Here is a 22,968-nt window from a genome sequence, read left to right on the forward strand (position 1 = left end):
TATATATATATATATATATATATATATATATATATATATATATATATATATATATATATATATAAAGGGTGATTCTTTTGAGGTTAGGATTTTCATGCATTAGTATTTGACAGATCACGTGGGATTTCAGACATGGTGTCAAAGAGAAAGATGCTCAGTATGCTTTGACATTTCATCATGAATAGACTTACTAACGAGCAACGCTTGCAAATCATTGAATTTTATTACCAAAATCAGTGGCAGAAAATCCGCTTTTTTATCGACAAATTTTGTTCAGCGATGAGGCCATTTCTGGTTGAATGGCTACATAAATAAGCAAAATTGCCGCATTTGGAGTGAAGAGCAACCAGAAGCCGTTCAAGAACTGCCCATGCATCCCGAAAAATGCACTGTTTGGTGTGGTTTGTACGCTGGTGGAATCATTGGACCGTATTTTTTCAAAGATGCTGTTGGACGCAACGTTACGGTGAATGGCGATCGCTATCGTTCGATGCTAACAAACTTTTTGTTGCCAAAAATGGAAGAACTGAACTTGGTTGACATGTGGTTTCAACAAGATGGCGCTACATGCCACACAGCTCGCGATTCTATGGCCATTTTGAGGGAAAACTTCGGAGAACAATTCATCTCAAGAAATGGACCGGTAAGTTGGCCACCAAGATCATGCGATTTGACGCCTTTAGACTATTTTTTGTGGGGCTACGTCAAGTCTAAAGTCTACAGAAATAAGCCAGCAACTATTCCAGCTTTGGAAGACAACATTTCCGAAGAAATTCGGGCTATTCCGGCCGAAATGCTCGAAAAAGTTGCCCAAAATTGGACTTTCCGAATGGACCACCTAAGACGCAGCCGCGGTCAACATTTAAATGAAATTATCTTCAAAAAGTAAATGTCATGGACCAATCTAACGTTTCAAATAAAGAACCGATGAGATTTTGCAAATTTTATGGTTTTTTTTTTTTAAAAAGTTATCAAGCTCTTAACAAATCACCCTTTATATATATATATATATATATATATATATATATATATATATATATATATATATATATATATATATATATATATATATATATATATATATATATATATATATATATATATATATATATATATATATATATATATATATATATATATATATATATATATATATATATATATATATATATATATATATATATATATATATATATATATATATATATTATATATATATAGGATCTATATCAATACCCGATTTCGATTTTCCAGATTTGGTTGACATCACAGAAGGTTACCTTGTGCTAAATTAGAGTAAAATCGGGTACTATATCCCATTTACAATACCATCCGACCTACATCAGTAGCAACCATACGTGTCAAGTTTCAAGCCGATAGCAGAATATATGTATGTACTGTATGGCAACGCTTCCCAAATGGGGGGCGCACCCCCCTAGGGGGACACAACGAGGTTCCAGGGGTGCGCAGCGTCACTTTTGGTTGAACAGGTTTTGTATCATTAAATTTGTTAAGTTCAACAAAACATCAAGATGTATATACGGCCGTAAGTTCGGCCAGGCCGAATCTTAAATACCAACCACCATTAAACAAATATTAGGGGTTTCTTTGAAATTTCAGGGGGGTTTAAGGACAAATCAAGCAGAACAGTTCAAGCAGTACACTTCCCGAAGATAAATTTAAAGATTTTACCTATGAAGACTATATCAGATTCTGGATTTGTAAGAACCATTTTTGTTTGAGTTTTAGAGGAATCATTAACATCTCTTGTAAGTGCTCAAGAAAATTATAAAATAACGTCTTGATTTGAAATCTTAAATCTGTAGATTTTCACCCGAGAAGTAAAATCTGGAAGTTCTAAATTGAGTTTCAAGCAATTTTCATGATCGGTTTGCCTTCTATACCCTCAAGACGTGAAATTTCAGGATAAAAACTACGGTTTCTAGAAACCCAAGGAGTTAAATCGGGAAATCGTTCTTATGGGGGCTATACTAAAACATAGACCGATACTCACAGTTTTCGGCACACCTTTTTATGGTCCTAAAATAATTCTAGATTTCGAATTTCATGCAAATTGGATAAAAACTACGGTTTCTAGAATCCCAAACAATAAAATCATTTCTTGCACACCTATTTATAGTCCTAAACAAGCTCCAACAACCACGGTTTCTACAAACCCAAAAAGTAAAATCGGGAGATCGGTCTATATGGGTTCTATACTAAAACATTGACCGATACCATTTTCGGTGTATCACTTTATGGTCCAAAAATAATTCTAGATTTCGAATTTCATGCAAATTGGATAAAAACTACGGTTTTTATAATCCCAAGAAATAAAATCCGGAGAACGGTCTATATTGGGGATATGCCAAAACAAGAACCAATACACGCCCTTTTCGGCATACCTCTTTATGGTCATAAAATACTTGTAGATTTCCAATTTCAGGCAAATTGGATAAAAACTACAGTTTCTATAAGTCCAAGAAGTAAAATCGGGAGATTGGTCTATATGGGGGATATACCAAAACATGGACCGATACTCACCATTTTCGGCATGGACCGATACTCACCATTTCCCAAAAATACCTCCAGATTTTCAATTTCAGGCAAATTGGATAAAAACTTCGGATTCTAGAAACCCAAGAAGTAAAATCGGTAAATCGGTCTATATGGGGGCTATACCAAAACATGGACCGATACTCACCATTTTCGGCACGCATATTTATGTTCCTAAAATACCTCTAGATTTTCAATTTCAGGCAAATTGCATAAAAGCTTCGGCTTCTATAAGCCCAATACCCCAAATCGGGAGGTCGGTTTATATGGGGACCATACCAAAACATGGACCGATGCTCACCATTTTTGGCACACCTCTTTATGGTTCTAAAATACCTCTAGATTTCAAATTTCTGGTAAATTGAATAAAAACTGATGATTCTAGAAGTCCAAGAAGTAAAATCGGGAGATCGGTCTATATGGGGGCTATACCAAAACATTGAGCGATACTCACCATTTTTGGCACACCTCTTTATGGTCATAAAATACCTCTAGATTTCAAATTTCAGGCAAATTGGATGAAAACTACGATTTCCATAAGCCCAAGACCCCAAATCGGGAGGTCGGTTTATATGGGGACTATATCAAAACCTGGACTCATATAGCCCATCTTCGAACTTGACCGAACTGCAGACAAAAGACGAGCTTGTGCAAAATTTCAGCAGATTGCTTCTTTATTGAAGACTGTAGCGTAATTACAACCTCCGGAGCCTCTTGAAGAAGCAAAATTCATCCGATCCGGTTGAAATTTGGAACGAGGTGTTAGTATAATGCCGCTAATAACCATGCCAAAATTGGTCCATATCGGTTTATAGTTATATATAGCCGATCTCCAATCACACAAAAATATGTCCATATCGGTTCATAATCATGGTTGCCACTCCAGTCGAAAATAATCTACCAAAATTTTATTTCTATAGAAAATTTTTTCGAAATTTTTGTTCTATAGAAAATTTAGTCAAAATTTTTGTTCTATAGAAATTTTTTTCAAAATTTTATTTCTATAGAAAATTTTGTCAAAATTTTATTTCCATAGAAAATTTTGTCAAAATTTTATTTCCATAGAAAATTTTGTCAAAATTTTATTTCTATAAAAATTTTTGTCAAAATTGGATTTCTATAGAAAATTTTGTCAAAATTGGATTTCTATAGAAAATTTTGTCAAAATTTTATTTCTATAGAAAATTGGGTTGGGAAGCTCTGCTTCATGGGGTCTGAGACCAATATTTCGATACGTTGCAAATGTAAGGACAATGTTAGTACATCCCCAACCTATGGTGGAGAGTATAAAAATACGAATCTGCTTCGATAGTAACAGAAGGTAAGTTACAGCATCGTACAAATTAAATGAGATCTGTATCCAATTTTAATTTTATCGATCCTAGATTTAAATCCAGGGAGGTCCGTAAAAAATGTCTTTATTTTAAAGAAGCCGCATCTTTGGCTCGGAATCAATACCAAAATCCTTAAAGGAAGGTCAAAATCTTTGGATCCAAGTAAACTTTTTTTTAGTGTAACCAATATCAGAAAATGCCAAACTTCCATTTATGTTATTACGTAATTAATTGTTACAACAAATTTATTTTGGCATAAATTGTGGGAATCCCCCACCTACGTGGGATTCCCAATTTTATCACTACTCTTTAATTGGGATGAATAAAGGCACACAATACTGATATTCGGATTAGTTATTACTGATATACACATTAAAGTATCTTCCATTCCTTCATATCCAATGAGTTAATTGCATTGTACCATCATGCGTTCGCTGAGTATCCATGACACTCATTTGACGTACGAGTCTTTTCATTGAACGTGATGATCGATTCACATCCAGTGGTGTACGTTCATCAATAATGGATTTGGGACGGCCATGACGGGAGCGACGACTACCCGAAGTTGATGAGGCTTGCATTTCTAATTCCACATCGGATCCTGTATTTGAGGCCAAAACATCTAGATTTTCATATGAAGCTGGTTGGGATAAAGCTTTTCTGTAATACAAAGCGAAAAAAAAAACAAATTGGAATATATCAGGACAGAATATTGTTGTATAGTTACACTTCTGGTTTACAGGTACAACAATTGTTAATGGTCCAATCCTTGCCAAACTCTTCCCCTTCCTCTATGGTCTGTGGTAAACGATGATGTAATGTCTCCGGTAATCGTAAGCCAGTAAGGCCACCCAACATAGACATAAAACCCATTATGACCAAGGGAAGTTTAAGATTTTCTTTACCCTGGTAAAGAGAAGAGAAAATAATACAATTTTTGATCTAGTTAAAAACAAAAAACAATTTTTCGACTATTCTTACCAAATAAGTCACAAATGGTATAACTATAAGACCCAAGCCTCCCACATAGCTGGATACGCCAATACCTATGCCTCTGACTTGTGTAGGATATAATTCACCAGCAAATGGATAAATGATGAGAAATGAGGCAGATAGCAAGGCCTTGGAGATTAGATACAAAATCAAAGTTTCATCCACAGCATCATCGGGTATCATTACCGTTATCACACAGGCCACCCCACTGGAAAAATGGAAAGTTTTTACATTTAGTTGTAAAATAGTTACCAATTTCACGCAATTACTTACCCCAAAATCATGGATAAACTTAAAGGCCAACGTCGTCCCCAACAGTCCATAAGAAACCAACATACAAGATAACTGGGAATTTCGACAACAGCCGAAAGAAAGAAGCTGACATATTGATTACTTCCCAAAGAGGGCCCGTAATAGCTAAGGCCCAAATACACGGTCTCATTGGCAAACCAACTTAAAGTTATCAGGATCGTTTTCAAGCGCATATTCGGCGTTCTGTCAAATTTAATAAAATTTAAATTTAATACAATTTTACATTAACCACGAGAAAATATTGATTACGGGACGTAGCAACCACGGTTGCCACAGTTGGTAGAATTCTACCAAAAATGGTAGATTTTTTAATGATTTTACAAAATATTCTTATCTAAAAATTTTCTATAAAAATAAAAATTGGCCAAATTTTCTATAGAAATAAAATTTTGGCAAAAATTTTCTATAGAAAACAATTTTGACAAAAATTTCGATAGAAATAAAATTTTTGACAAAATCTTCTATAGAAATTAAATTTTCACAAAATTAAGTTTTGGCAATAATTTTTATAGAAATAAAATTTTGGCAAAATTTTTATAGAAATAAAATTTTGAAAAAATTTTCTATAGAAACAAAAATTTTGACAAAATTTTCTATAGAAATAAAATTTTGACAAAATTTTCCATAGAAATAACATTTTGACAAAATTTTCTATAGAAATTAAATTTTAACAAAATTTTCTATAGAAATAAAATTTTGACAACAATTTCTATAGAAATAAAATTTTTGTAAAATTTTCTATAGAAATAAATTTTGACAAAATTTTCTATAAAATTTTATCTAGATATAAAATTTTGACAACATTTTCGATAGACATAAAATTTTGACAAAATTTTCTATAGGAATAAAATTTTGACAAAATTTTCTATAGAAATAAAATTTTGACAAAAATTTCTATAGAAATAAAATTTTGACAAAATTTTCTATAGAAATAAAATTTTGACAACGTTTTCAATGGAAATAAAATTTTGACAAAAATTTCTATAGAAATAAATTTTGACAAAATTTTCTATTTTAACAAAATTTTCTATAGAAATAAAATTTTGACAACAATTTCTATAGAAATAAAATTTTTGTAAAATTTTCTATAGAAATAAATTTTGACAAAATTTTCTATAAAATTTTATCTAGATATAAAATTTTGACAACATTTTCGATAGACATAAAATTTTGACAAAATTTTCTATAGGAATAAAATTTTGACAAAATTTTCTATAGAAATAAAATTTTGACAAAAATTTCTATAGAAATAAAATTTTGACAAAATTTTCTATAGAAATAAAATTTTGACAACGTTTTCAATGGAAATAAAATTTTGACAAAAATTTCTATAGAAATAAATTTTGACAAAATTTTATATAGAAATAAAATTTTGACAAAATTTTCTATAGATATAAAATTTTGACAAAATTTTCTATAGAAATAAAGTTTTGGCAAAATTTTCTATAGAAATAAAATTTTGACAAAATTTTCCATAGAAATAAAATTTTGACAAAAATTTCTATAGAAATAAAATTTTTGTAAAATTTTCTATAGAAATAAATTTTGACAAAATTTTCTATAGAATTTTATATAGAAATAAAATTTTGACAAAATTTTCTATAGAAATAAATTCTATAGGAATAAAATTTTGACAAAATTTTCCATAGAAATAAAATTTTGACAAAAATTTCTATAGAAATAAAATTTTTGTAAAATTTTCTATAGAAATAAATTTTGACAAAATTTTCTATAGAATTTTATACAGAAATAAAATTTTGACAAAATCTTCTATAGATTTAAAATTTTGACAAAATTTTCTATAGAAATAAAGTTTTGGCAAAATTTTCTATAGAAATAAAATTTTGACAAAATTTTCTATAGAAATAAAATTTTGACAAAAGTTTCTATAAAAATAAAATGTTGACAAAATTTTCTATAGAAATAAAATTTTGACAAAAATTGCTATAGAAATAAAATTTTTGTAAAATTTTCTATAGAAATAAATTTTGACAAAATTTTCTATAGAAATAAAATTTTGACAAAAGTTTCTATAAAAATAAAATTTTGACAAAATTTTCTATAGAAATAAAGTTTTGGCAAAATTTTCTATAGAAATAAAATTTGGCAAAATTTTGACAAAAGTTTCTATAGATATAAAATTTTGACAAAATTTTCCATAGAAGTAAAATTTTGACAAAATTTTCTATAGAAATAAAATTTTGACAACATTTTCTATGGAAATAAAATTTTGACAAAATTTTCTAAAAAAATAAAATTTTGACAAAATTTTCCATAGAAATAAAATTCTAACAACATTTTCTATAGAAATAAATTTTTGCAAAATTTACTACAGAAATATAATTTTGGCAATTTTCTTTTGAAATAAAATTAGACAAAATTTTCTATAGAAATAAAATTATGACAAAATTGTCTATAGAAACAAAATTTTGGCAATATTTTCGAAAGAAATAACATTTTGGAAAAATTTTCTATAGACATAAAATTTTGACAAAATTTTCTATTGAAATAACATTTTGGTAATTTTCTTTTGAAATAAAATTAGACAAAATTTTCTATGGAGAGAAAATGTTTACAAAATTTTCTATGGAAAAAAATGTTTGCAAAATTTTCTATAGAAATAAAGATTTGGAAAATTTTCTATAGAAATAATGCTAAATTTTCGATAGAAATAAAATTTTGACAAAATTTTCTATAGAAATAAAATTTTGACGAATGTTTCTATAAAAATAAAATTTTGACATAATTTTCTATAGAAATAAAATTTTGACAAAATTTTCTATAGAAATAAAATTTTGACAAAAATTTCTATAGAAATAAAATTTTGGTAAAATTTTCTATAGAAATAAATTTTGACAAAATTTTCTATAGAATTTTATATAGAAATAAAATTTTGACAAAATTTTCTATAGACATAAAATTTTGACAAAATTTTCTATAGAAATAAAATTTTGACAAAAATTTCTATAGAAATAAAATTTTGACAAAAATTTCTATAGAAATAAAATTTTGGTAAAATTTTCTATAGAAATAAATTTTGACAAAATTTTCTATAGAATTTTATATAGAAATAAAATTTTGACAAAATTTTCTATAGACATAAAATTTTGACAAAAGTTTCTATAATAATAAAATTTTGACAAAATTTTCTATAGAAATAAAATTTTGACAAAAGTTTCTATAAAAATAAAATTTTGACAAAATTTTCTAAAAAAAAAATTTTGACAATATTTTCCATAGAAATAAAATTTTGACAACATTTTCTATAGAATTAATTTTTTGCAAAATTTTCTATAGAAATAAAATTTTGGCAATTTTCTTTTGAAATTAAAATAAGACAATATTATCTATAGAAATAAAATTCTGGTAAAATTTTCTATTGGCATAAAATTTTGACAAAATTTTCTATAGAAATAAAATTGTGACAAAATTTTCTATAGAAATAAAATTTTGGCAAAATTTTCAATTGAAATAAAATTTTTCTATAGAAATAAAATTTTTGGCAAAAATTTTCTATAGAAAACAATTTTGACAAAAATTTCGATAGAAATAAAATTTTTGACAAAATTTTCTATAGAAATTAAATTTTCACAAAATTAAGTTTTGGCAATAATTTTTATAGAAATAAAATTTTGGCAAAATTTTTATAGAAATAAAATTTTGAAAAAATTTTCTAAGAAACAAAAATTTTGACAAAATTTTCTATAGAAATAAAATTTTGACAAAATTTTCCATAGAAATAACATTTTGACAAAATTTTCTATAGAAATTAAATTTTAACAAAATTTTCTATAGAAATAAAATTTTGACAACAATTTCTATAGAAATAAAATTTTTGTAAAATTTTCTATAGAAATAAATTTTGACAAAATTTTCTATAAAATTTTATCTAGATATAAAATTTTGACAACATTTTCGATAGACATAAAATTTTGACAAAATTTTCTATAGGAATAAAATTTTGACAAAATTTTCTATAGAAATAAAATTTTGACAAAAATTTCTATAGAAATAAAATTTTGACAAAATTTTCTATAGAAATAAAATTTTGACAACGTTTTCAATGGAAATAAAATTTTGACAAAAATTTCTATAGAAATAAATTTTGACAAAATTTTCTATTTTAACAAAATTTTCTATAGAAATAAAATTTTGACAACAATTTCTATAGAAATAAAATTTTTGTAAAATTTTCTATAGAAATAAATTTTGACAAAATTTTCTATAAAATTTTATCTAGATATAAAATTTTGACAACATTTTCGATAGACATAAAATTTTGACAAAATTTTCTATAGGAATAAAATTTTGACAAAATTTTCTATAGAAATAAAATTTTGACAAAAATTTCTATAGAAATAAAATTTTGACAAAATTTTCTATAGAAATAAAATTTTGACAACGTTTTCAATGGAAATAAAATTTTGACAAAAATTTCTATAGAAATAAATTTTGACAAAATTTTATATAGAAATAAAATTTTGACAAAATTTTCTATAGATATAAAATTTTGACAAAATTTTCTATAGAAATAAAGTTTTGGCAAAATTTTCTATAGAATTTTATATAGAAATAAAATTTTGACAAAATTTTCTATAGAAATAAATTCTATAGAAATAAAATTTTGACAAAATTTTCCATAGAAATAAAATTTTGACAAAAATTTCTATAGAAATAAAATTTTTGTAAAATTTTCTATAGAAATAAATTTTGACAAAATTTTCTATAGAATTTTATACAGAAATAAAATTTTGACAAAATTTTCTATAGATTTAAAATTTTGACAAAATTTTCTATAGAAATAAAGTTTTGGCAAAATTTTCTATAGAAATAAAATTTTGACAAAATTTTCTATAGAAATAAAATTTTGACAAAAGTTTCTATAAAAATAAAATGTTGACAAAATTTTCTATAGAAATAAAATTTTGACAAAAATTGCTATAGAAATAAAATTTTTGTAAAATTTTCTATAGAAATAAATTTTGACAAAATTTTCTATAGAAATAAAATTTTGACAAAAGTTTCTATAAAAATAAAATTTTGACAAAATTTTCTATAGAAATAAAGTTTTGGCAAAATTTTCTATAGAAATAAAATTTTGACAAAAGTTTCTATAGATATAAAATTTTGACAAAATTTTCCATAGAAGTAAAATTTTGACAAAATTTTCTATAGAAATAAAATTTTGACAACATTTTCTATGGAAATAAAATTTTGACAAAATTTTCTAAAAAAATAAAATTTTGACAAAATTTTCCATAGAAATAAAATTCTAACAACATTTTCTATAGAAATAAATTTTTGCAAAATTTACTACAGAAATATAATTTTGGCAATTTTCTTTTGAAATAAAATTAGACAAAATTTTCTATAGAAATAAAATTATGACAAAATTGTCTATAGAAACAAAATTTTGGCAATATTTTCGAAAGAAATAACATTTTGGAAAAATTTTCTATAGACATAAAATTTTGACAAAATTTTCTATTGAAATAACATTTTGGTAATTTTCTTTTGAAATAAAATTAGACAAAATTTTCTATGGAGAGAAAATGTTTACAAAATTTTCTATGGAAAAAAATGTTTGCAAAATTTTCTATAGAAATAAAGATTTGGAAAATTTTCTATAGAAATAATGCTAAATTTTCGATAGAAATAAAATTTTGACAAAATTTTCTATAGAAATAAAATTTTGACGAATGTTTCTATAAAAATAAAATTTTGACATAATTTTCTATAGAAATAAAATTTTGACAAAATTTTCTATAGAAATAAAATTTTGACAAAAATTTCTATAGAAATAAAATTTTGGTAAAATTTTCTATAGAAATAAATTTTGACAAAATTTTCTATAGAATTTTATATAGAAATAAAATTTTGACAAAATTTTCTATAGACATAAAATTTTGACAAAATTTTCTATAGAAATAAAATTTTGACAAAAATTTCTATAGAAATAAAATTTTGACAAAAATTTCTATTGAAATAAAATTTTGACAAAAATTTCTATAGAAATAAAATTTTGGTAAAATTTACTATAGAAATAAATTTTGACAAAATTTTCTATAGAATTTTATATAGAAATAAAATTTTGACAAAATTTTCTATAGACATAAAATTTTGACAAAAGTTTCTATAATAATAAAATTTTGACAAAATTTTCTATAGAAATAAAATTTTGACAAAAGTTTCTATAAAAATAAAATTTTGACAAAATTTTCTAAAAAAAAATTTTTGACAAAATTTTCCATAGAAATAAAATTTTGACAACATTTTCTATAGAATTAATTTTTTGCAAAATTTTCTATAGAAATAAAATTTTGGCAATTTTCTTTTGAAATTAAAATAAGACAATATTATCTATAGAAATAAAATTCTGGCAAAATTTTCTATTGGCATAAAATTTTGACAAAATTTTCTATAGAAATAAAATTGTGACAAAATTTTCTATAGAAATAAAATTTTGGAAAAATTTTCAATTTTTTTTTTTTTTTTTTTTTTTTTTTTTTTTTTTTTTATTCTTAAACAGTAAAAATAGATTGTTTAAGTTATAATACTACAACTAGTCTATTTACAAAGGGACTAACTAGTAGTTTTTTAATATTGATATGAAAATTTACAGAGTTAAAGTATCATATTGTGCCTTGTTGATTGAATCGAAATTTCAAATCAAGTGGTTTATATCTCTGAAGTCTTCGGTTAGATATATGTTGTAATATATGTGGTATCTCTTCATTTTTGTGACTTAACAGTCTCATTTCATGCGCTTCTGCTTGATGATAGATTTCTTCTCTCACTGTTTTTATATTCAGATCCCTATGCAGATCGTTGTTCCTTATATACCACGGAGCGTCCACTATTTCTCTCAACACTCTGTTTTGAAATTTTTGAATCATATCTATGTCTTGATTTTTAGCACAACCCCATAGTTGTAGACCGTATGTCCACATAGGCTTCAATACTTGTTTGTACACCATTAGTTTATTTGCAATTGACAAATTAGATTTTCTCCCAATTAACCATTTTAACTCACGGTATTTTATTTCCAATGCCTTTTTCTTACTCTTTATGTGCTCGTTCCATTTCAGCTTTTCATCAAGTGTCATACCAAGATATTTCGCTGAATCAGCTCTAGGTACTTCTTGATCTTTAATATATATAGGTTTAGGTTGTATCTTTTTCTGTGTAAAGTTAACATGCACAGATTTTGAACTGTTTAATTTTAGACCCCATTTGTCCATCCATTTATCAATATCGTTTAGAGCAGTTTGTAGTTTGGTTGTTGATTCTTCAATACTTCGCGTTTTTGCCATTATCACTGTGTCGTCAGCAAAAGTGCCTATTATGCAATCTTCCTGAGGCTGAAGGTCATATGTATATAGGAGATAGAGCATAGGACCCAATATGCTACCTTGCGGTACACCGGATTGAATATGGTAAAGGTTGGAGTACTCTAAACCTTGCTTGACACGATAAAATCGGTCTTTTAGATACGATTCCAGCAAAAGGCAGAAGTTGCTGGGTAAAATGTTTTTCAACTTGTGTATTAATGACGAGTGTACTACTCCATCAAATGCTTGTGATATGTCCAAAAAGACTGCTGAACATACCTCCCTTTTCTCAAAAGTTTCTTCAATGGCATGAGTTATTCTGTGGATTTGCTCTATTGTAGAGTGTCCTTTTCGGAAGCCGAATTGATGATTAGGAATGATTTTTTCACGCTCCAAATATGAGTTGAGTCGTTTACATAAAATTTTTTCAAATAGTTTTCCAATTAATGGCAGTAAAGATATAGGTCTGTAAGAACTAGCTTGACTAGAATTCTTCCCAGGCTTTGGAATCATTACAACTTCTGCAACCTTCCAGAGAGTTGGAACGTATTGAATGCGAATGCAAGAATTGAATATTTTGGTCAGTTTTGCTAACGCTTTAATTGGTAATTGCTTAAGGATCTCTCCATTAATTAGGTCAAAACCAGGCGTTTTTTTGCAGCTTAAATTTTTTATTTCTTGAAGAACTTCTTTCATCGTAACTTTTTCTATAATTTCTTCCTCAATGTTTCCGGTAATGTCAGTCATTGGGTTAGAAATTTTGGAGAAAATTGTTTTTAAATGTTCGGCAAAGACGTTGGCTTTATCGTAGTCAGTTTTTGCCCATGTATTTTGTTGTGTTCTTAGTGGTTGATTTAATTTCTTTGGCCGTTTTAATTTTTTCGTTGCTTTCCACAAAGAATAGTCAGTTTTACTGTCATGCCCAAGCTCTGATATGAATTTATTGAATTTGTTATTATTGTACTTTTTAATTTCTTTACGTACCTTTTGTGTTAACTGATTCATTTTCTTTTTTTCGTGCGGTGATCTATTTGTTTGCCATTTTTTTCTTTGTTTTCTCTTGTCTTTAATGAGATTTGTTATATACGATGGGTAGGTGTGGCCTAGTGACGGTTTTTTTACAATAGGAGTGCTGTTCCATCCAGCATTCTGAATTAGGTTTGTTAATTCTAAGACTTCCTTTTCAAGATCGTCAGAAGTTTCTATTTGAGAAAAACAATTTATTCCATTTTGGACTAAAGTCCTGAAATATTCCCAGTCAGTTTTGTGACTCGTTAGTCTTGGCTTTTCTTCATACACATTGAGCTCTGTGCAGTACGTTAAGTAAATTGGAGAATGATCAGAATTCAATTCATAACCTTCTTCAATTTTTAATTGTGTTGCAGAAATTTTATTAATAATGAAAAAATCTATTAGATCTGGACTTTTAGAATAATCCGTAGGCCAATAAGTTGGAGATCCGGTAGAGAATACATTGCATCCAATTTTGTTTACAGCTTTAAGGAGCTCCCTTCCTTTGGTTGTAGTTAATCTTGACCCCCAATGCACATGTTTTGCATTAAAGTCACCACCAATTATAAATTTATATTTAAAACTTTGAAATAATTTTAAGTAATCAGTATGTTTTATGTTGTGTCTCGGCGGACTATAAACAGACATGATAGTTAGATGTTGGTTATTTTCCATTACAGTGATAGTTGTGGCTTGAAATTGTTCACATTGAATTTTCTCTTCCTCCCAGTGGATTAAATTGTTTTTTACGATAATTGCACTGCCGCCTCTGGCTTTATTGCATGGATGAATAGTATGATATACAGAATATTTTTGAAGAGAAAAGTATGATTCATTTGTAAAATGGGTTTCGCTTATTAAACAGATGTCAATATTTTTTGATTCCAAAACTTGAATCAGTTCATTTTTTTGTTTTTGGAGCCCATTGGCATTCCACTGCATAATTTTTATGTTCGACTTCATTCGAATACACAACTGAAATTTTCCTCCAAAGAGAGGAGGCGGTTCTCGAATATCTTATTTTGTGATACAATGTTATCTAATTTGATTATTATTTCTGTTAGGAGATTTTGATTAATTTGGTTTGTATTTGGTACACTTTGTTTTTGATTGATTTGATTTGAATTTTGTACACTTTGGCGTGTTATTTGAGAGTACGATTTCGATGGTTGGGTTTTATTTGAGATTGTTACTACATTTGTATCTAATATTCTTTTATTTCCTTGAATGGTTAAATGATTAGCATGTGTTGGGACTTTACTGTTATAATTACCATTGTGATTTACGGCATTTTTTAACTTCTTTTCACGTATTTTTTGGAGCTCCTTAGCTACAATGCAGCCTCGATAGCTGGCGGGGTGCTCTTCACCACAGTTGACACATTTCGGATTGGTATCTGTTTGTTTTGTGCAGTTTTTGGATTCGTGTTTTCCAGCGCAGCGGACACATCTAGGTTCTTTTGAACAATAATTTTTAGTATGGTTAAAACTCTGACATTTTCCACATTGAGGAATGAGTTTTGGAAGTTTCAGTGATTCTATGATTATTTTTGTATCAAGTACAGTATCTAGTTTGTATATTTTGTTTATATCTTCGGAGTGGTCGAATGATAAAACAAACATATCTAGCGGTTCTTTAGTTTTAAATTTTGTTTTTATTAAAGGCATTAATAATTTTAAGTCCCTTATCTTTTATGTTGGCTATGATTTCAGTGGCATCACAGGTATGAGACAGACCCTTTGCCATAACCCTTATAGGTCTTTGTTGCTTGTCCTCATAGGTATGCCAAGTGGTTTTGGATTCATTCAATATTTTTGTAGTGTTACGATAGTCATTCGCATCTGATGTGTTGATTTTATATGATTTATTGGGTAATAGTTTTATAGAGAAATCATTTTTTGTAGCACTTTTTACAAGATTATGCAGTTCATGATAGTTTTTATCAAACGACACAATAATCGGTGGTGGCCGATTGGGTTGGTTGTCCCTGTTATCCCTTTGTTTATGATTTTCATTTGTACCCGATGGGTCATCGGTTTGATTTGATGAGGTTGTTGATTTTGGAGGTTGAGGATGTACCTTGTTTTTAGATTTCTTGTGTCTTTGAACTATCCAATTAGTTTCACGTGTAAGTTCATCCTCATCGGTGAAGTATTCTTGTATTGGTTGATCAGGAGCAGTTTCTGTGCGACGATCATTAGAATTTATATGTTGTTGGGTTGAAGCATCTTGTTTTAACGATAAGTTTTCTTTCAATGTGTTGTTTTCTTCAAGTAAGTTATGAATGTATGTTTCAAGTTCGTTGATTCTTTGAATTAAATTTGCGTTTATGGACTCTAATTCTTTGACTCTGTTTACCCTAAACTCAGATAAACTGTATCTTGGAGTGTCTATATTATTCATTTTTTAATTTGTAATTCCTAGTGGGGTGTTTATAAAACAGTTCCTACTGGGGTAGTTTTGATCAGCTGATTGGCCACTACACCAATCGCTGGTTTAAAGGCGGTCGATATGGCAACTGTGATTTATCTGTACGAATGTATCAGATGTAGTTGTTTACTTTTATGTTACTGTCTCTATCAGCTGTGTTGAGTATTGTTTGTGTATATATTATAGCACAGAATTCACAAAATTTCAAGTAAATGTCTATTATTTTTAATTGTGGAAAACTACATTCAAGAACCGAGCCGTACATTGCCAAACAGCAACGAATATAACGTTCCCGGTATGAACTAGTGTGGACCGAAAAAATTTACACTTTGGCGGCTATTTATCGGTGTTTAAATACGTTTTTGCGGAGCTTTACTTTGTTGCGTCTGATCGATGAAAGTTTTTGATGGAATTTTTCTATAGAAATAAATTTTGACAAAATTTTCTATAGAAATAAAATTTTGACAAAAGTTTCTATAAAAATAAAATTTTGACAAAATTTTCTATAGAAATAAAGTTTTGGCAAAATTTTCTATAGAAATAAAATTTTGACAAAATTTTGACAAAAGTTTCTATAGATATAAAATTTTGACAAAATTTTCCATAGAAGTAAAATTTTGACAAAATTTTCTATAGAAATAAAATTTTGACAACATTTTCTATGGAAATAAAATTTTGACAAAATTTTCTAAAAAAATAAAATTTTGACAAAATTTTCCATAGAAATAAAATTCTAACAACATTTTCTATAGAAATAAATTTTTGCAAAATTTACTACAGAAATATAATTTTGGCAATTTTCTTTTGAAATAAAATTAGACAAAATTTTCTATAGAAATAAAATTATGACAAAATTGTCTATAGAAACAAAATTTTGGCAATATTTTCGAAAGAAATAACATTTTGGAAAAATTTTCTATAGACATAAAATTTTGACAAAATTTTCTATTGAAATAACATTTTGGTAATTTTCTTTTGAAATAAAATTAGACAAAATTTTCTATGGAGAGAAAATGTTTACAAAATTTTCTATGGAAAAAAATGTTTGCAAAATTTTCTATAGAAATAAAGATTTGGAAAATTTTCTATAGAAATAATGCTAAATTTTCGATAGAAATAAAATTTTGACAAAATTTTCTATAGAAATAAAATTTTGACGAATGTTTCTATAAAAATAAAATTTTGACATAATTTTCTATAGAAATAAAATTTTGACAAAATTTTCTATAGAAATAAAATTTTGACAAAAATTTCTATAGAAATAAAATTTTGGTAAAATTTTCTATAGAAATAAATTTTGACAAAATTTTCTATAGAATTTTATATAGAAATAAAATTTTGACAAAATTTTCTATAGACATAAAATTTTGACAAAATTTTCTATAGAAATAAAATTTTGACAAAAATTTCTATAGAAATAAAATTTTGACAAAAATTTCTATTGAAATAAAATTTTGACAAAAATTTCTATAGAAATAAAATTTTGGTAAAATTTACTATAGAAATAAATTTTGACAAAATTTTCTATAGAATTTTATATAGAAATAAAATTTTGACAAAATTTTCTATAGACATAAAATTTTGACAAAAGTTTCTATAATAATAAAATTTTGACAAAATTTTCTATAGAAATAAAATTTTGACAAAAGTTTCTATAAAAATAAAATTTTGACAAAATTTTCTAAAAAAAAATTTTTGACAAAATTTTCCATAGAAATAAAATTTTGACAACATTTTCTATAGAATTAATTTTTTGCAAAATTTTCTATAGAAATAAAATTTTGGCAATTTTCTTTTGAAATTAAAATAAGACAATATTATCTATAGAAATAAAATTCTGGCAAAATTTTCTATTGGCATAAAATTTTGACAAAATTTTCTATAGAAATAAAATTGTGACAAAATTTTCTATAGAAATAAAATTTTGGCAAAATTTTCAATTGAAATAAAATTTTTCTATAGAAATAAAATTTTGGCAAAAATTTTCTATAGAAAACAATTTTGACAAAAACTTCGATAGAAATAAAATTTTTGACAAAATTTTCTATAGAAATTAAATTTTCACAAAATTAAGTTTTGGCAATAATTTTTATAGAAATAAAATTTTGGCAAAATTTTTATAGAAATAAAATTTTGAAAAAATTTTCTAAGAAACAAAAATTTTGACAAAATTTTCTATAGAAATAAAATTTTGACAAAATTTTCCATAGAAATAACATTTTGACAAAATTTTCTATAGAAATTAAATTTTAACAAAATTTTCTATAGAAATAAAATTTTGACAACAATTTCAATAGAAATAAAATTTTTGTAAAATTTTCTATAGAAATAAATTTTGACAAAATTTTCTATAAAATTTTATCTAGATATAAAATTTTGACAACATTTTCGATAGACATAAAATTTTGACAAAATTTTCTATAGGAATAAAATTTTGACAAAATTTTCTATAGAAATAAAATTTTGACAAAAATTTCTATAGAAATAAAATTTTGACAAAATTTTCTATAGAAATAAAATTTTGACAACGTTTTCAATGGAAATAAAATTTTGACAAAAATTTCTATAGAAATAAATTTTGACAAAATTTTCTATTTTAACAAAATTTTCTATAGAAATAAAATTTTGACAACAATTTCTATAGAAATAAAATTTTTGTAAAATTTTCTATAGAAATAAATTTTGACAAAATTTTCTATAAAATTTTATCTAGATATAAAATTTTGACAACATTTTCGATAGACATAAAATTTTGACAAAATTTTCTATAGGAATAAAATTTTGATAAAATTTTCTATAGAAATAAAATTTTGACAAAAATTTCTATAGAAATAAAATTTTGACAAAATTTTCTATAGAAATAAAATTTTGACAACGTTTTCAATGGAAATAACATTTTGACAAAAATTTCTATAGAAATAAATTTTGACAAAATTTTATATAGAAATAAAATTTTGACAAAATTTTCTATAGATATAAAATTTTGACAAAATTTTCTATAGAAATAAAGTTTTGGCAAAATTTTCTATAGAAATAAAATTTTGACAAAATTTTCCATAGAAATAAAATTTTGACAAAAATTTCTATAGAAATAAAATTTTTGTAAAATTTTCTATAGAAATAAATTTTGACAAAATTTTCTATAGAATTTTATATAGAAATAAAATTTTGACAAAATTTTCTATAGAAATAAATTCTATAGAAATAAAATTTTGACAAAATTTTCCATAGAAATAAAATTTTGACAAAAATTTCTATAGAAATAAAATTTTTGTAAAATTTTCTATAGAAATAAATTTTGACAAAATTTTCTATAGAATTTTATACAGAAATAAAATTTTGACAAAATTTTCTATAGATTTAAAATTTTGACAAAATTTTCTATAGAAATAAAGTTTTGGCAAAATTTTCTATAGAAATAAAATTTTGACAAAATTTTCTATAGAAATAAAATTTTGACAAAAGTTTCTATAAAAATAAAATGTTGACAAAATTTTCTATAGAAATAAAATTTTGACAAAAATTGCTATAGAAATAAAATTTTTGTAAAATTTTCTATAGAAATAAATTTTGACAAAATTTTCTATAGAAATAAAATTTTGACAAAAGTTTCTATAAAAATAAAATTTTGACAAAATTTTCTATAGAAATAAAGTTTTGGCAAAATTTTCTATAGAAATAAAATTTTGACAAAATTTTGACAAAAGTTTCTATAGATATAAAATTTTGACAAAATTTTCCATAGAAGTAAAATTTTGACAAAATTTTCTATAGAAATAAAATTTTGACAATTGTTTCTGTAAAAATAAAATTTTGACAAAATTTTCTAAAAACATAAAATTTTGACAAAATTTTCTATAGATATAAAATTTTGACAACATTTTCTATGGAAATAAAATTTTGACAAAATTTTCTAAAAAAATAAAATTTTGACAAAATTTTCCATAGAAATAAAATTCTAACAACATTTTCTATAGAAATAAATTTTTGCAAAATTTACTACAGAAATATAATTTTGGCAATTTTCTTTTGAAATAAAATTAGACAAAATTTTCTATAGAAATAAAATTATGACAAAATTGTCTATAGAAACAAAATTTTGGCAATATTTTCGAAAGAAATAACATTTTGGAAAAATTTTCTATAGACATAAAATTTTGACAAAATTTTCTATTGAAATAACATTTTGGTAATTTTCTTTTGAAATAAAATTAGACAAAATTTTCTATGGAGAGAAAATGTTTACAAAATTTTCAATGGAAAAAAATGTTTGCAAAATTTTCTATAGAAATAAAGATTTGGAAAATTTTCTATAGAAATAATGCTAAATTTTCGATAGAAATAAAATTTTGACAAAATTTTCTATAGAAATAAAATTTTGACGAATGTTTCTATAAAAATAAAATTTTGACATAATTTTCTATAGAAATAAAATTTTGACAAAATTTTCTATAGAAATAAAATTTTGACAAAAATTTCTATAGAAATAAAATTTTGGTAAAATTTTCTATAGAAATAAATTTTGACAAAATTTTCTATAGAATTTTATATAGAAATAAAATTTTGACAAAATTTTCTATAGACATAAAATTTTGACAAAATTTTCTATAGAAATAAAATTTTGACAAAAATTTCTATAGAAATAAAATTTTGACAAAAATTTCTATAGAAATAAAATTTTGGTAAAATTTTCTATAGAAATAAATTTTGACAAAATTTTCTATAGAATTTTATATAGAAATAAAATTTTGACAAAATTTTCTATAGACATAAAATTTTGACAAAAGTTTCTATAATAATAAAATTTTGACAAAATTTTCTATAGAAATAAAATTTTGACAAAAGTTTCTATAAAAATAAAATTTTGACAAAATTTTCTAAAAAAAAAAATTTTGACAAAATTTTCCATAGAAATAAAATTTTGACAACATTTTCTATAGAATTAATTTTTTGCAAAATTTTCTATAGAAATAAAATTTTGGCAATTTTCTTTTGAAATTAAAATAAGACAATATTATCTATAGAAATAAAATTCTGGCAAAATTTTCTATTGGCATAAAATTTTGACAAAATTTTCTATAGAAATAAAATTGTGACAAAATTTTCTATAGAAATAAAATTTTGGCAAAATTTTCAATTGAAATAAAATTTTGACAAAATTTTCTATAAAAATAAAATTTTGGCAATTGTATTTTGAAATAAAATTAGACAACATTTTCTATAAAAATAAAATTATGACAAAATTGTCTATAGAAACAAAATTTTGGCAATATTTTCGAAAGAAATAACATTTTGGAAAAATTTTCTATAGACATAAAATTTTGACAAAATTTCCTATAGAAATAACATTTTGGTAATTTTCTTTTGAAATAAAATTAGACAAAATTTTCTATGGAAAAAATGTTTACAAAATTTTCTATGGAAAAAAAATGTTTACAAAATTTTCTATAGAAATAAAGATTTGGAAAATTTTCTATAGAAATAAAGCTAAATTTTCGATAGAAATAAATTTTTTACAAAATTTTCTATAGAAATAAAATTTTGACGAAAGTTTCTATAAAAATAAAATTTTGACAAAATTTTCTATAGAAATAAAATTTTGACAAAATTTTTTATAGAAATAAAATTTTGACAAAATTTTCTATAGAAATAAAATTTTGACAAAATTTTCTATAGAAATAAGATTTTGACAACATTTTCTATAGAAATAAAATTTTGACAACATTTTCTATAGAAATAATTTTTTTGCAAAATTTTCTATAGAAATAAAATTTTGAAATAAAATTAGAAAAATATTTTCTATAGAAATAAAATTTTGACAACATTTTCGATAGAAATAAAATTTTGACAAAATTGTCTATAGAAATAAAATTTTGACAAAATTTTCTATAGAAATAAAATTTTGACAAAATTTTCTATAGAAATAAAATTTTGACAAAAGTTTCTATCAAAATAAAATTTTGACAAAATTTTCGATAGAAATAAAATTTTGACAAAATTTTCTATAGAAATAAAATTTTGACGAAAGTTTCTATAGAAAAAATTTTCTATAGAAATAAAATTTTGACAAAATTTTCTATAGAAATAAAATTTTGACAACATTTTCTATAGAAATAATTTTTTTGCAAAATTTTCTATAGAAATAATTTTTTTGCAAAATTTTCTATAGAAATAAAATTTTGACAAAATTTTCTATAGAAATAAAATTTTGACAAAATTTTCTATAAAAATAAAATTTTGACAAAATTTTTTATAAAAATAAAATTTTGACAAAATTTTCTAAGAAATAAAATTTTGACAAAATTTTCTATAGAAATAAAATTTTGACAAAATTTTCTATAGAAATAAAATTTTGACAAAATTTTCTATAGAAAGAAATTTTGATAAAATTTTCTATAGAAATAAAATTAGACAAAATTTTCTATAGAAATAAAATTTTGACAAAATTTTCTATAGAAACAAAATTTTGGCAATATTTTCTTAAGAAATAACATTTTGGAAAAATTTTCTAAAGAAATAACATTTTGGAAAAATTTTCTATAGAAATAAAATTTTGACAAAATTGTTGGTAGCAAAGCTAATCAGTGCTATCGTTGAGAGTTTATAAAAAGTGGCACCAAAAGTCTTGCTCGCAATGAAATGTGGGTGAACGTGAACTTATATCGACTTTTTCTATACAAACTTGTGAAATGGTCTTTCTAAAATTACATATAAGCTAATTTAACAATATCTTTTTCCACATTGCATAATCGAAACTCACTCCTTGAAATTACTAGTTCGTCGAAGTAGCTCTGTTTACTTACTATAGAACATTTTTTGCCTACTTTTAGGCGGCTCAAATGTCCATTTGAAAAAATAATGTAAAAGAAACGCAAAGTGATAACAACTATAGCATTAAAAGCTTTAACTCAATTAATTGGTACTAATCACATCTGTAATCCTAATGGAATTTACACTGAAAAATATCTACATGATATTAAAGATTACCCAACCTAAATTTT

The 22,968-nt window shown here is 24.3% G+C and overlaps 1 protein-coding gene across 2 annotated transcripts in view; it reads right to left on the reverse strand.

Moving 5' to 3' along the window:
* Positions 1-4,100: 4,100 nt before the first annotated feature.
* The window catches only part of CarT (Carcinine transporter), a 31,692-nt gene continuing 12,824 nt past the window's right edge, over positions 4,101-22,968 (reverse strand). For both annotated transcript variants that reach the window (XM_075296700.1, XM_075296699.1), the window contains 4 exons: positions 5,157-5,378; positions 4,872-5,091; positions 4,618-4,796; positions 4,101-4,550 (listed from right to left, as the gene is read on the reverse strand). In XM_075296700.1, coding sequence (XP_075152815.1) covers positions 4,283-4,550; positions 4,618-4,796; positions 4,872-5,091; positions 5,157-5,378 — 889 coding nt within the window. In that variant the 3' untranslated portion in view covers positions 4,101-4,282. The remainder of the gene's footprint in view (positions 4,551-4,617; positions 4,797-4,871; positions 5,092-5,156; positions 5,379-22,968) is intronic.

Source organism: Haematobia irritans, chromosome 2, assembly GCF_050003625.1.
Source record: "Haematobia irritans isolate KBUSLIRL chromosome 2, ASM5000362v1, whole genome shotgun sequence".
NCBI lineage: Eukaryota > Metazoa > Arthropoda > Insecta > Diptera > Muscidae > Haematobia > Haematobia irritans.